This window comes from Poecilia reticulata, linkage group LG2 (assembly GCF_000633615.1).
Source record: "Poecilia reticulata strain Guanapo linkage group LG2, Guppy_female_1.0+MT, whole genome shotgun sequence".
NCBI classification, from domain to species: domain Eukaryota; kingdom Metazoa; phylum Chordata; class Actinopteri; order Cyprinodontiformes; family Poeciliidae; genus Poecilia; species Poecilia reticulata.
This window is the reverse complement of record NC_024332.1, coordinates 34,212,157-34,226,039: the sequence shown is the minus strand read 5'-3', so window position 1 is coordinate 34,226,039 and position 13,883 is coordinate 34,212,157. Positions and strand designations below refer to the sequence as shown.

At 36.5% G+C, this 13,883-nt stretch overlaps 2 protein-coding genes across 3 annotated transcripts in view; both read left to right on the top strand.

Moving 5' to 3' along the window:
* The first annotated feature begins 577 nt into the window (after window positions 1-577).
* snx4 (sorting nexin 4) lies at window positions 578-9,921 on the top strand. Its single transcript, XM_008403903.2, has 14 exons — window positions 578-739; window positions 1,347-1,471; window positions 3,007-3,148; window positions 3,279-3,428; window positions 3,854-3,901; window positions 4,051-4,106; window positions 4,470-4,542; window positions 4,883-4,944; window positions 5,223-5,288; window positions 5,443-5,532; window positions 6,570-6,669; window positions 6,883-7,028; window positions 8,222-8,336; window positions 8,498-9,921. Exons 1-14 carry the CDS (start codon window positions 593-595, stop codon window positions 8,543-8,545), a joined length of 1,368 nt encoding a protein of 455 aa, XP_008402125.1. The 5' UTR covers window positions 578-592; the 3' UTR covers window positions 8,546-9,921.
* Window positions 9,922-13,411: 3,490 nt separating this feature from the next.
* Window positions 13,412-13,883, top strand: part of LOC103461637 (cell surface glycoprotein 1) — a 22,748-nt gene continuing 22,276 nt past the window's right edge. For both annotated transcript variants that reach the window (XM_008403905.2, XM_008403904.2), the window contains exon 1: window positions 13,412-13,724. In XM_008403905.2, coding sequence (XP_008402127.1) covers window positions 13,661-13,724 — 64 coding nt within the window. In that variant the 5' untranslated portion in view covers window positions 13,412-13,660. The remainder of the gene's footprint in view (window positions 13,725-13,883) is intronic.

Genomic DNA, 13,883 nt, shown 5'->3' with positions numbered 1-13,883 from the left:
AAATTTTCAAAAGTTGGTATGTTTTTGTGGTCAAAATGAGAATCCAAACAGTGCATAACTGAACCAAGGGGAAAAACAAATCACTACATTAATGTAACACCAGTAGATGTCAGTCTTGCCAAAGAAAAGGCTTCMGGGTGAAAACAGTAAACATGCAGAACAATAAAACATTAATAAAGTTATATAAACTTATGATAAAATCAGTAACGTAGGAGTGTAGAATTATTTTGTTATTGTCAATAATATTATTCTCTGTTGTGGTGTTACATTCACTCAAAAAAATTCTAATAAAAACTTTGTCAACTGAAAAATGGAAAAGAAACTCTTACTCTTATTTTGTTGTGCTATTATTGTCCTGATACGGACTGTGTGGTGTTTCAAATTCTTCTTATTATTTTTTCATTTGTGTAAAAAAAGACGTGCTTTACATTGCTCGAGTAAATGAATGCATGATGACTGAACCTTTTTTCTTTTTTATTTAATTCCAAATTATGAGTGGCTTCTTTATTCGTACGCTCTGTATTTCTTATATTTTTATTCATTATTTTAAGTCCAATTTTAAACCTCCAGGGCTGTTTTTTCTGTAGTGCGCATGCGCGTTGCCAGCTCAGCTGACAGCAGCAGCAATAATAGCAGGAGTCAGATGATCATGGCAGACTCTGGAAGTAGCGACGAGGTAGCAGTGATTTGCAACACCGACATCACTTCAAAGGAGTCGGAAAACAACTTAATAAACACGGTTGTATTTTATTTTATTCTTTTTAAATTAGCGAAGTTTTTTCTTCTTCTTTTTTTCAAGCGACTTCAAGTTATCCCGAGAGAAAACACTCCCCGTATGGCCTAAACTAGCCGAATTATGCTTAGCAGCTGATACTTTTCCATTGGGTTTCAAAGAAGAATTTGCGATTTTATGGAAGGTTTGATTCAGCGATAATTTCAACCTTTGAATCTGCTTGTTAATGTTAGAAAAATACGCTTTAAGTGCGTGTGCTCAGAGGGTTCAATAACTTTTTAAACTTTGCTCTCGGTGTTAGCTTGCTAGTTAGCAGCCGAAACAGGAAGTTTTGTTTACTTTGAATGAGATTTATATTCATCCAGGTGACTCGTGCTCCGCGGTTTTTTTGTTGTTGTTGTTGTTGGTTTTTTTTTTGTTTTTTGTTTTTGCATATCATAAGCTAAATGACAAGGTCTATTTTTTTCCCCATACTCATTTGACTGTTGTATATATTTGTACTGTGTTTTGCTCAAAAGACTTTACAAAGTCAGAGCTTTTTGCTCACCTGGACTTGCATTGCCGTGCCTCTGCTGCTCTTGCTCATGTTTCTGGTTCATATTTCCGGTTTTAGATGGTGGAGAGAGGCACAGCTCTGCTGAAGAAAATGGAGATAAGCGTGGCCGAGGCAGATAAGAGGACAGGAAAGAACACGGTTAACATGCAAGAAACTTACACTGTCTACCTCATAGAAACACGGTAGGTTATGAACTGATGGATAGCTGATCATATCTGCTCAAGCTTTCTTCAGTTAACCAATGTACCAGAAGCATTTCAGTCCAACGGGTTCAAAACGGGGGTGTGGGTAAACACAACGGATTGGCTCTTACCACATTTATTGGCATAATACACTCACAGTAACAAGCTTTTGCAATGCAGTAGAAAACCATTAACCCACTTAACAGATTTCTTCTGCTTTTACCTTTTTATCACACTTGCATGAAAATCATCCATCAAATTTGAATACTGGACAAAAGTAACTTGATTAAATAGAAAATGCAGTTTGGAAGTGAGAAACTTATTCATTAATTAAGGGAGAATACTGTCCAYATTAGCCCAGATTGTCAGCCACAACAGCCATCAAGCATTTTTGATAACTGGCAAAAAGTCTTATATTTATGTGAAGAAATGTTGGCCCACTTGTCTTTGCAGGATTGTTTTTCAGCATGGATGGCCTAGTTAAGATCACGCCAATCGGATTTAAGTTTAGACTTTGATGACAAGACTTCAAAACATTAATTTCTACAATCTAGTCAGGCGTGAACTTGTTGATGTRATTTTGGTCATTGTACTTGTGCATAAGCCAAATGACCATGAGCTGACGGTCAAAAACCTCATGGACATTTTCCCTCAGGGCTTTCTGGTAGAGATCATTTATCGAGTTAATTCCATCAGTTCTGTCTCAGTTCTGCCAAATGCAGAATAAAACAGGATTCACGCATTCCAAGTTCCACTTTTCTCCCATAATTGTTTAGTCCTGAAGATTAAGATGCATTTGGCAGAACTGAGACAGGCCAACCTTATAAGTGGTTTTGAGTATCYCATCAATGCCACTTCTTGGCCAGCCTCTGCCTACTTGTGCAGCAATGAACACTGCTGCTGACAAATGAGGCCTGCAGTGTTGTAGATGATGAACCAGAAAATTCATGTCTTATCGCTTTTCTCTCTTCTCTCTTTCTTGCCACTAAAAACTGGACGACAAAAGTCTTTGGTCTCAACGTTTACAGAGACTTCATAGTTCATTTTATTTGCTGTTTCTGTTCTGTTTTGTTTGTTTATTTTGAATATTTAAAATGTGTTCCAGTTCCAGTGTTAAATGATCATTAGAATTGAAAGTTTATTGATCTTTGAGAAAGATCGCCAACAGAATGAGCAACTTATAAACATTTAAAGTCTAATAAAAGTGGGAAGAACTGTTGTATAGTGGACTCTTGTCTTGGATTGGTTCAGTTACTAGAAAAGCATTAGAAGTGCTATGTTTGTTTGTTTAATCACTAAAATTACCCTTCCACACAGAACTGAAATATGCAAATTAGATGCATCAACATCAGATGGTTTTTGACAATGTATTTTTTACAGTGCTTACAAATACTGTAGTTATTTTTTATAACTACAGCATCAGTAAAGCATGTATGCTTTTTCATACATGTTATACATGCACTTAAAACATTAGGGTGAAATATCTTTTGTTTTCCTTTTCTACTGTTTAATCCCATTTGTTTTCCTGCCTGAAGGCCGGCTGAATCCGTCTCAGAAGAAGGTACACCAGCTGCACCTGACACTTTGTGGCGACGCTACAGTGAGTTTGAGCTTCTCAGAACATATCTCCTGGTCGCATATCCCTATATCATCGTCCCTCCACTGCCAGAGAAAAGAGTGAGTGAGACTGAAGTGATGGTAGAACTATGTACTACTAATTAAACCAGTTTCATAGTATGGAAATTGTTGGATTTGTGTTTTAACCTTTACTGATTTTGATGTGTTGATTTGACCGTGTCTCTTGCAGGCAGAGTTTGTGTGGCACAAGCTTTCAGCAGATAACCTCGACCCAGATTTTGTAGAGCGACGGAGGGTTGGTCTGGAAAACTTCCTGTTGCGTCTTGCATCACATCCTGTCCTGTCAAACGATAACATTTTCTTCCTCTTTCTCACAGAGGTTTGTAACCAAATATCCAACTCATTATGACCCTTTTTTAGTCCACTGTTGCTTAACGTCTTGGAACATTTTTTTAGCAGATCTAAAACCTGAGGTAGAAAAGTGATGCAAATGTTGCTTTGYGACTCAGGTCAATTGTGAAAAAACAGAATTTTAGCTGAAGATCATTTGCCATTGAGCTATTTCAGACTCGGTATAAGGTTTCCATTTAGCAGSTTTCATTGCAACTCTTCTGCTAATTTTATGTTGTATTAGTTTGAAAGKATAAATGAYGCACAGGTACAGCAGTAAGTATACTCTGACTAAAAGGTCACAGTTTTRACCCTTTTGTTTTTCTCAGTCACTTTCAACTTTTATTTTTGAAGYGATAGTGTCGACCTCCAACTCTTATCTCTGTCTGCCTTGTGTTCTCTGAATGTCCTTAGGAGAAGGGATGGAGGGAAGCAGTCCTGGAGACAGGTTTCCAAGACAAGGTTGGATCAAGTTACTGTGATTGAATGTATTTGCTTAGTGTTGGTAGTTGTAAAACCAGTTGTGTCTTATGATATTAAATCTCATCAAATCTGTAGATTTTCTGTTTGTCATGTATAAACAGAAAAAAATATTTCTTCTTTTCCAAAAGGCGGACTCCAGATTAAAGTCATTAAGTGCCATGTTCAGAGTCAAGAATCCTGACAAGTAGGTGGACAAAATGTTTTTTTAATTAACTGAAATAGAAACTATCTTACAACATAAAATAGGCTAAACCAAATCACAAAGCAACACATCATCCTTCTGTCTAAAGAAATTCAAGAAAAGGAAAGAAAGAGACACCGGTCAGAAATTGTTCTTTCTTATTAAAAGAATTTGAACTCCAGCAAATCACAGTGAGGTTTCTGGAGCTGAAGCTTACACTTTTATTTTAAACAAAATCCATGAGGACTGCAGCAAAATCGGTTGCAAGATAAAGAGGGATTCTTCACACATGTACTTGATATTTGCATCATTAAACTAAAGTTTAGCAGAAGCTGCAAAACAAATGATGACTTGTCATGTTTTTAGGCGGTTCACAGCTCTGAAACAGTACAGTGAGGATTTGAGCACCGTCATCTCTCAGTTACTCAGGATAAGAGCGGTAAGTTTGGAAACGCTGTAGATAATCAAATACACATAGATAATCAAATATACATGCTTAGCTTATATTTTGTTTTTATAGATCTATGTTTGTAATATGATGTTTCTGAATAATTTTTAACGTAAACTGACATTCAGTCTTTTAATTTCTGTATGTAATTTGCTATTAGCCTTCTTCCTTTTGGAGCAATACTCACATGCAATTAGGCACCATGTGACATTTTTAGTGAATATTCTGACTTTAATTGGAATGTAACTTTAAATCCTGAAATTAATAGTATGCCTAAGGTAAATAAAACAAACAAACAAAAAAGAAATCATGTTGCTGTTTGTTATTCCAGCGAGTTGCAGACAGACTCTATGGGGTTTATAAAGTTCATGCCAACTATGGCAGAGTTTTCAGGTAAGAAACTATTATCTATGGCATTTTTTTCTAAATTGAACAATTACATTAAAATGTTTTGATGTTGTAAATATTTTACATTCTTATTAAAAATTACATTTGTCAGAAATGTTATGCTTTAGGTGCTATTTTAATCATTTTAAAGGTGGTTACTAATCCACCTCTATATTTTCAATAGGAGAATATAGAGAAAAAATAATTATTTAAAATTCATATTGCTTCAACAAAATTACGAGTACTGTTGGGGTAAATTAGTGCTCAAAACTTTTGTTTTTCAGTGAGTGGAGTGCTATAGAAAAAGAAATGGGAGACGGATTGCAGAGTGCTGGCCACCACATGGATACGTGAGTAGGAGCCTGAGACTTTCTAACTTTTACCTTTCTGGTAAAACTTGATTATTTTATCTAAGTTACAGATTAGCACTGTGTGCACACACACTGATACAACATATCTTGTTCTAGCTTATCTCTACACAAATGCCTCTGTGTTTGTGTCTAGGTATGCTGCATCAATAGATGACATTCTTGAAGAAGAAGAGCACTATGCAGACCAGCTGAAGGAATACCTCTTCTACACGGAAGCTGTCAGGTAAATTACTGTAAAAGATTGACACTCCTATCAGCAGCCATAAAATATTAAAATGTGATCCTCCATTTTGCTTCAGACTCAAACAACTTTACAAATCAGTACCACTGTTTTTTTTGTTGTTTTTTGCTGTTGTTTTTTAATAACTGGTTTGGATTTTTTTTTCCTGAAATGTTTGTGTTTTCCATCTAGAACTACTTTAATGTGCAAAATATTAATCATAGTACAGGGAAAATCAGAAGAACAAATAGTAGTTGGCATTTGTCACACATAGTTAAGAGTTGTAATTTTTATAACGGTAAAAAAAAAAAAAAAACGGCAAACATTCTGCTTTTTGAAATGCTTACTTCATATTTTAAAATATGTGTAATGAAATATACAAACAGTCCACAACTCTGTTTATCTGTGTAACAGATATTCTACAAGGCCTCTTTTAACTCAAAGTATCCTTAAAAATTAATGATTACTCAAGAGTGCTACAGTTATTTTTGGACATGTATCAAGGCCGTGTTGATTATGTAAGACATAGAAAATCAAACTCCAGTTACCGCTTGTAAGGCTTGACATAATGCAAACACTCTGAACCGGTGGGCGTTCTGCCTTTCAGTTGGCTCGACGGTTTTTCCTCATCTACCAGTCGGCTGTTTGGTTTACCTAACTCTCACAGTGTGTCCCGTTTATCAGCAGATTTCTGTTTGCCTTTATTTTGTTTTTAAGGATGAATTAAAAACATATGGGTAGCAGCTTATGGTACAGTTGAGCAGCTGGTGCTGCTGTTGCACAGTTGCCAAGCCACAACAAATTGTAAGCAATAATGCATGTCCTCGAAGAGCCTTTGACTGTGTTCCTGTTTGGAACATCTGCAACGCTGCCATCCTGTCAGAACGTCTGTCTGTTAATGGAGCTGCATAAAAAATATATGTCCTTTATTCTAATCCTTATCTTTACATTAGGTAATTTAAGGAATTCTATTGACTGGAACAAAAATGAATTTCAAGTTTATTTACTTTTTGCATTTAAAAATAAATTGTATGCTTTAGGTCAGTCTGTAGGAAACATGAGTTGATCCAGTACGAGCTGGAGATGGCAGCACAGGACCTCTCCTACAAGAAGCAGCAGAAGGAAGAGCTGGAGACTGGGGTAACAACAACAACAACTTCTTTCTCACTCATTTGTACCAAATAAAAACATGTGTCCAATTCAAAACACACCAATAAGATTTTTTAACCAGTGATGTATTTAATTCATTTTTTTTTTTTTTGTAACTAAAGTTTGGAATAGTTGTGCAACTAGCGATGTGTTGACTCTGCTTTCACTTTACACGGTTCTTTCTTTTCTTGTGTGTGCACGCAGACGGTGCGAATCTTTTCTCTGAAGGGAATGACCAGTAAATTATTTGGCCAAGAAACTCAGGAGCAGAGGGAGAGCAAGGTGGCAGCCCTGGAACAGAGTATCCAAGAGGGAGAGGAAGCTCTGAAGGAGAAGAACGCAGAGTCCCAGTAAGGCCTTCCTTCATGCTTAAACTTTCTAAAGTTGCAGTTCATAATATGAAACAACCTTTTAAGTTAAGGCTGGTGAATAATTGAGTAACGCCAAGGCTTTAGGAGTATTTGTCCCTTTTCGGATTAAATTTGTTWGTACTTTTTTAGTCTAATTTAAATGATTCATATCATCAAGCAATCATTCTTGGGTTCATTTTCATTCCTGTCTTGATTGCCTGACTTGCAGAATTAAAAACAACCATCTGATTAAATAGAACCTGTCTTACTATAAAGTGAAAGATAAAGTAACACATGATATTCCTACCTAAAGAAATTCAAGACCCTGCCAAAAACCCTGGGGCTTATTATGCCATCACAGTAGTGCATGTACTAATTGGGAGATTGCATAACTCGGACTGCAGGTATTTCCRTTCATTCTCATGGCGAGCTGGAAAACACCGTCTCTCCATTYATTGTCAGTTTTGGGGGGGCGATAGCACTTCTGATTAATTTTATTGACAGGAATGAAAACATGCTCTTGGAATTGAATTAATTCACTTCTTTTTCTGCAAAGGCAGCTCACTTTTTAGGGTTCATGTTAACTCTGAATCCAGAACAGAAAGACAATGCACATTTCTGTATAYAGCTGAGAAAATGGTCATCATGACATTGCAAGTTATTCAGTTGTTGTGCGGACATCTAGATTTGTGTTTTATGCATTCAAAGGTTTTCATTGTGCATATCTTTCAGTCAATGTTTAATGGCCAATGTTTAATGGAGAAATTCTTGATGGCGTGCAGACAAAAACAAAGACTTTGCTACTTTTTAAGCTCTTGTGAGTCATTATGYGAGTTTCTTCTTAGAGCAGGACTGAGTCCACAATTCCTGTCTTTTCTTTCCGACAGTTGACACGGTTACCTGCCACGCTGTGTCTGCTTAGACGCTTGTCCCTGCCAAACAAACCCTGCTGAGTCTTTCTTTCAGCCCTGTAGTCGATAATGCATTTCTATGATGTTGCACAGCTGCCTGTCTAGTCAGTGGTTTCCTATACAAAAGCCACCTGCGTGAATACAAAAAAAGAGGAAGTRGCACATGAATAACTGAAGAGCATACAAAWTCATCCATTGTTAGTTTCCTCTTCCTCTCACTTATCCTCGGTTGTGTTTCTTCCTGACAGACAAACTGATAATAGGATGTGTTTGTGTCATCAGAGAGTTTGTGGAGAAAGCATGGAACGACATTGAGCGGTTCAAGGAGCAGAAGGAAAAAGACTTGCGTGAAGCGTTGATCAGCTACGCCATCATGCAGATCAGCATGTGTAAAAAGGTTCACTTCTCGTATTTTTTCCAATAAATTCTCTCTATGTATTTAGTACTTTTGATTATTTGGCATTCTCATTTCAGTTTTTTTTTTTTTTTCTTTTTTTCCATATAGCGTTCCTCATAATTCAAACATTCTCATTTTCTGACACCTTTTTGCTTTTTCAGGGAATACAAGTGTGGTCCAACGCCAAAGAGTGCTTCAATAAAATGTGAGCCTTCTCAATGGCCAATCAACCACCCAAAAAAAAGAAATCACCCTTCGGCCGGTCATCATTTCATCTCACGGAGACAGGCTGAGACCGCAAACACTGCCTCCTTTTTGCTTTCAATGTTACTGATATTTTTTTCTCCCAACTCCTCCTGTCTCGTTCACTTATTTACTTGAAAACAGCCCATGGAGTTAAAYACAAGTATTGAATTGAATCATATTTTATGAATGCCTGTGTCTTAACTGTACGTCAGCAGGCAATCAAGACTTTATTCTCCCATCTTCAGCSTAACCAAGAAGAAAATTTGGTACAAACTGTTCAAAACTCTAAAATCAGTGTGCTTTTTGTTATTTTGTTTCTTTCTAAATAAATGGATTTCACAGCAGATTTCTTCAAGTCTAATCATGAGAAGGTTCCTGTTGTATGTAACTCAAATTAGTGTTGCCTTCTGTGGAGAACTCTTCAATATTTAATGAAACTAAGTGCATGAATTTGAGGTGAATACTTGCATCACTGTTAAACAGCTTCAAGTCATTTTCTTTCTTTTTTTTTTTGCTCATTTGACATTTTTTGCTTTAAATTTCAACAGCAGTTTTTGTAATATTCAGGAGTTTGGTGACTCGCCAAAGACACGTATATATTTTGAAGCACTTTCTGCCTCACACTACAGACTCAGAAAACCACTACATCCCCAAATTCCTTTAAGTCTGGTTTTTAATGCCATACTAGACTTGGTATATCTGGTACTGCTAGTTGAAAGTTGACCAATATTGTGATGACCAAGTGCTTTTAAGGTACAGCTGGCTGGTGGATAATATGACTGATTGACTTTGTTTTTCTAAAAGAAAGGAGCAAAGAGTATGTTCAGCCAAAGGTACAACCTAAAAGTCAATGCTGAGTGTGTACTACCTTGCATACCTTGTTAGCCTGTGCGAAAAGCAGCACGTATGTGAGTTCAAAACTCTGCCTTTTCTGTACTGTTGAGCTTTATTGCCTTAACAAATCAAGTGGTGTTTTAAAAGGAATGGCCCAGAAAAACCCGTCAACCTTTTATAGCAACCGTCAATGTGCCTCACCATTTGTTTTCCTCTGATGTGACCAAAAGAAATGGTAACTCATTAACTTCATCTTCACTGTTTTATATTTTATTAACCAGTTAAATGCATAAGTAACTATTTCATCACAACAGTTKAGAGGTGAAATTTGGTGCCAAATGGATCTGACATCTGAATGTTGTGCTGAGAATTGCTGCAAATCTTTGTTTTTTTTCAGGATGTACCGTTTACCAATATGTTCTGAAGCTAAGGCATTATGTTCGTTTTATAGTAAATGAGTCAAATGTAATTATTGTACTAAAACTAATTAAAAACATCATTTTGACTCATTTTGTTTCATTTTTCCCMAATATTCAGCATTTGTAACATGAATCTACTAGTTTTACATATCTTAATATCTATTATTTGACCTATTGTGTTWAAAATCTGACTTTAGCYGGACAACATATAAAGGTCAGTCTTTTGAATGTCATTTGGCTAACCACAAACGTTTTGCCTCCACACCTGCTGGTAATAGGGAAATCACCAGGGTGTGTTCCTGTTTACATTCAGAATATCTGATGGTGCATTGATACAGAGTTTTCTTTGTATCCTTATTTTCTATCTAACCAAAAGCAATTGGTTTTGTTGCCTCCCAGAAAGTTTAAGAGTTTGATATCCTCTCTATTCCAAAAATAAAAATCTTGTTTACCAAAACAATTGTACTAAATTGTAACAAGCCATTGTTTTCAATTTATGTACTGAACAATTATGTTTTATGACTAGTTAAAACCTTAGAAAAAATGTGCTAAATGTTTGCAATTGGTTCTGTAACGCCATGGAGAGAAACTTTGCAGTAGAAAACAGCTAAATGGCGCCACCTTCCGTTTCAAAATTAGGCCAGAAAGAATCCCCCCAAAAAAGGTGGAGTAAAATGTTTGATGTTCTGCCTGTGAAAATAGAGGCATTATGTTGAAATACACCAGAAGTCTTGCATTCATTTATATTTTTGGCTATTCCTAGAAACATGTTTTTTTTTTCTTGTTTTTTTCTAAAAATATACAGGCTCTTTGGGTCACAAGAAATACCCAAATAGTTKAATCAAAATAATAATGAAGGCCATTGCAATTTTAGTATTTAGATTTGAATGTGATGGAAATTATCTGCATATCATTACCAAGCTCTTAAAATATGCCATACTRTTATACCTATTGTTTTAAGGAATTTTAAGGAACAGCCTGATGAGCGGAAAACATTGAGGATTAAAAGTTATCAAAGTTCTGATGGGAAACAAAATCTCCATCTCCATTTAGCTCGTCATCGGAAAGAAGTACAAATGGATCCAATTACACATTACACTGACTTTTAAACACAGTGGACTAACAGAAGGTGATGCTGCTTCCCAGATCATCATTGTCTGCAGAAGTTTTACGCGCCAGCAATTAGTTTTGTTGCCTCCAAGAAAGTTTAAGAGTTTGATTGTTAAAAAAGAACTTAGGTCCATGAGAATCCATCCTCTCATTTTCTCCACAGCCAGRGTAAGATCCTACTGACATCCTTGGTTGTAGTAGTCTGTATCCTGAATATCTATGTTTGGAGGCTCTTAAAGCCGAATGCACGCCTTGTGAATCTCTGCCAAGCTCTTGAGTGAACATCGCTTGTAAACCTTTTTCTACTACATTTTTTTCCTCACTCTGGGTGGGGAAGATGATTCATGTTCAGTTAATATGTTTAGGTTGAAAATACTGAAGACAGCGTGTCACAAGCACTGACCTTTTATGCCTTGTCAGCAGTCTTCTTCAAGATTCTTCAGGACTTCTWACATTATCTATTACAAATCTTTTTAAAATTTGATTGTATGTGRTATTCCAAGATTCTGAAGATATTTGGACAAATTTAATTAACAGTAATAAACACTTGCATTTGTCACTGTGTGTGTTTCATTTTTTTAAATGCACTTAAATTCACTTTTCAGTTATATTACAATAGAAGTGCAAATGTATGAGCAGTGAAATTGAAAAGCTTACACTTTTTTGTGATATATTCTTTATTACAGCAGCAAAACCAAGAACACAAATCCACATTCAATGGCTGTATTCTAAACTTGTATGTAGTAAGAGTCATGCTTTTAACCCTCCTATTATGTTGTGGGTCAAATTGACCCGTTTCAAAGTTTAAAAATATTTTTAAAATAGTTGCAAGTATTTTTATTGCATGAAACTTTTTCTATTTGTCTTAATAGGTGAACTCTACATATAAATTGAAAATTTATTAATTTTACACATTTGTTACATCTATACTGTTCGGGTCAATTTGACCCGGCAGTCAAGTTAAAGTGCAAAAAAAGATTAAAAATGTCCAATTCTGTTTGTTTCCTTACAGCTATGAACCTTATTTCACCACACACACACAAACACAACACAACACACCACACACACACACACACACATGCACACACACGCAGACACACACAAACCCACTTTCTCCCTGCTCTCTTTACTTCACGATGAACTGCGAGAAAGCAGGTGTTCATACAACTTTTGACGGGAACCTATTCTGTTCCCGTGGGTAAACTCCACCCACACTGAGTGGACACTCAGTAGAAGTGGAGGGGAACATAAATACTCTCTGCATGACTCATTTATCTTGACTTTAATTGGCGGGTCAATTTGACCCGGAACAGTATGTGTGTCTCAAGTTCAATTATAAAGATCACCCTTTGAAAAAAAAAATTAAATGTAATATAAAAAAATTTACCAAAGATCACTTTCAAGGAAATTATTGTTTTTTTGTGTCTAGGTTTTTTTCAGTGGACATAAAAAATGTAAATCCCATTTTTATGTAATTGAGTAAGTTGTCGTCATTAATCCTTAATTTCTGAGAAATAAAAAAACATAATTGCACAAATTTTGATTGAGATGGTTAGTATTAGAGTTAATAATCAGATAAATGTTTTGGAGGAATTTTTTGGTTCCTGACACTATTGCAGGAACCAAAACTCTCCCCGGGTCAAATTGACCCACGAACATTATTGCTGTACCTCAGACACAAACATAATAGGAGGGTTAAATATGTTTGTAGGTTGATTACAAAAATATCTCAATCCAACTGTAACGTTTTGGAGGTTTTTTGTATTCTTGTCTTTTAGGAGTAGTTTTACTGCACTGTTCTATTTACTTTTACTTACCCAAATAAGTACCACTACTCTTATTTGAGTAAATTGTCTGGCTACTCCACTGCGAGTAGCTTTACTGAGAGAGGATCAAGCATGTGTTAACCAAAAATTTAAGGCACAGACACACCCCGAGTTTATTTTAAAGTGGGACTTATTTTTTTTTTTTATAAAAGCTTCTTTGGTCTAATGTTATTTTCTATTTGCTGAGACTCTTGGTGCCAGTAGGATAGACGTGGGGCAAACAGGAGTCTGAGGAGGTTATGCCTTGTGATTTGCACAATGTATTCAATATTGGCTATATTTAAGCGTGTTTAAGCATGTTGCATGGTAAGTACAGCTTACCTCTAGTTATGAGTGTCTTCAAGTTTCCAGGGTAGGAAATGCGTGAGTACATRGACAAGTAAGTAAAGGTTGCACGGGAAATATTTATGTATGTCCTTAGTTCCCATGGTTATAATGACGAGAAGGTGATTCACAAAACAGATTTCAGGGGGGAAAACCGGAATAAAAACAAATACGTGTTGATCAGTCACACTATTGGCATTTATGCTGCCGAAACAAATTAAATCACGGATCAATTCGTGTTACCACAGCAACAGTCTTGCCCGCSGGTATTCGGGAGACCCGCCCACTTCAATAAAGACCTAACCCTCTCTCCTCCAATCCAGACAAAAGACGGCTGCAGTTCCACGGCGGCGCGCACTGAGCCAGAGCATCTGGAGCACCTTGAAGGGGCAGCACGGCGGGACTCATTCGAAAACGCCGGAACGCACAGCAGRCACGCCGACAGGACAGACACGCCCTCTAAATCCACCTGAAACCCCCCGAGCCGGCTAATTGACCTTGGTAAAGGACACAGGCAGAGAAAGTGAGCCCCCATTTATCCGTAAAGGCAGAACAGCGCGTTCCCATGATGTCATACCTGTGGATTCTGCTATTAGGGAGCCTGCTGGCCTCACACGCCAAAGCGCAAGGTAATGGATTCATGTTCAATTAGTTAATGTACTCAGGCTCTAATTTTGTGCAGATGTTGCTCCTTCTATCTATCTATCTATCTATCTATCTATCTATCTATCTATCTATCTATCTATCTATCTATCTATCTATCTATCTATCTATCTATCTATCTATCT

Coding starts and splice junctions, on each gene's coding strand:
- snx4 (XM_008403903.2), top strand. CDS start 593: ATGCGCGTTGCCAGCTCAGCTGACAGCAGCAGCAATAATAGCAGGAGT. Junction 3,149..3,278: donor CTCCACTGCCAGAGAAAAGA/GTGAGTGAGACT, acceptor TGTCTCTTGCAG/GCAGAGTTTGTGTGGCACAA. Junction 3,429..3,853: donor TCTTCCTCTTTCTCACAGAG/GTTTGTAACCAA, acceptor GAATGTCCTTAG/GAGAAGGGATGGAGGGAAGC.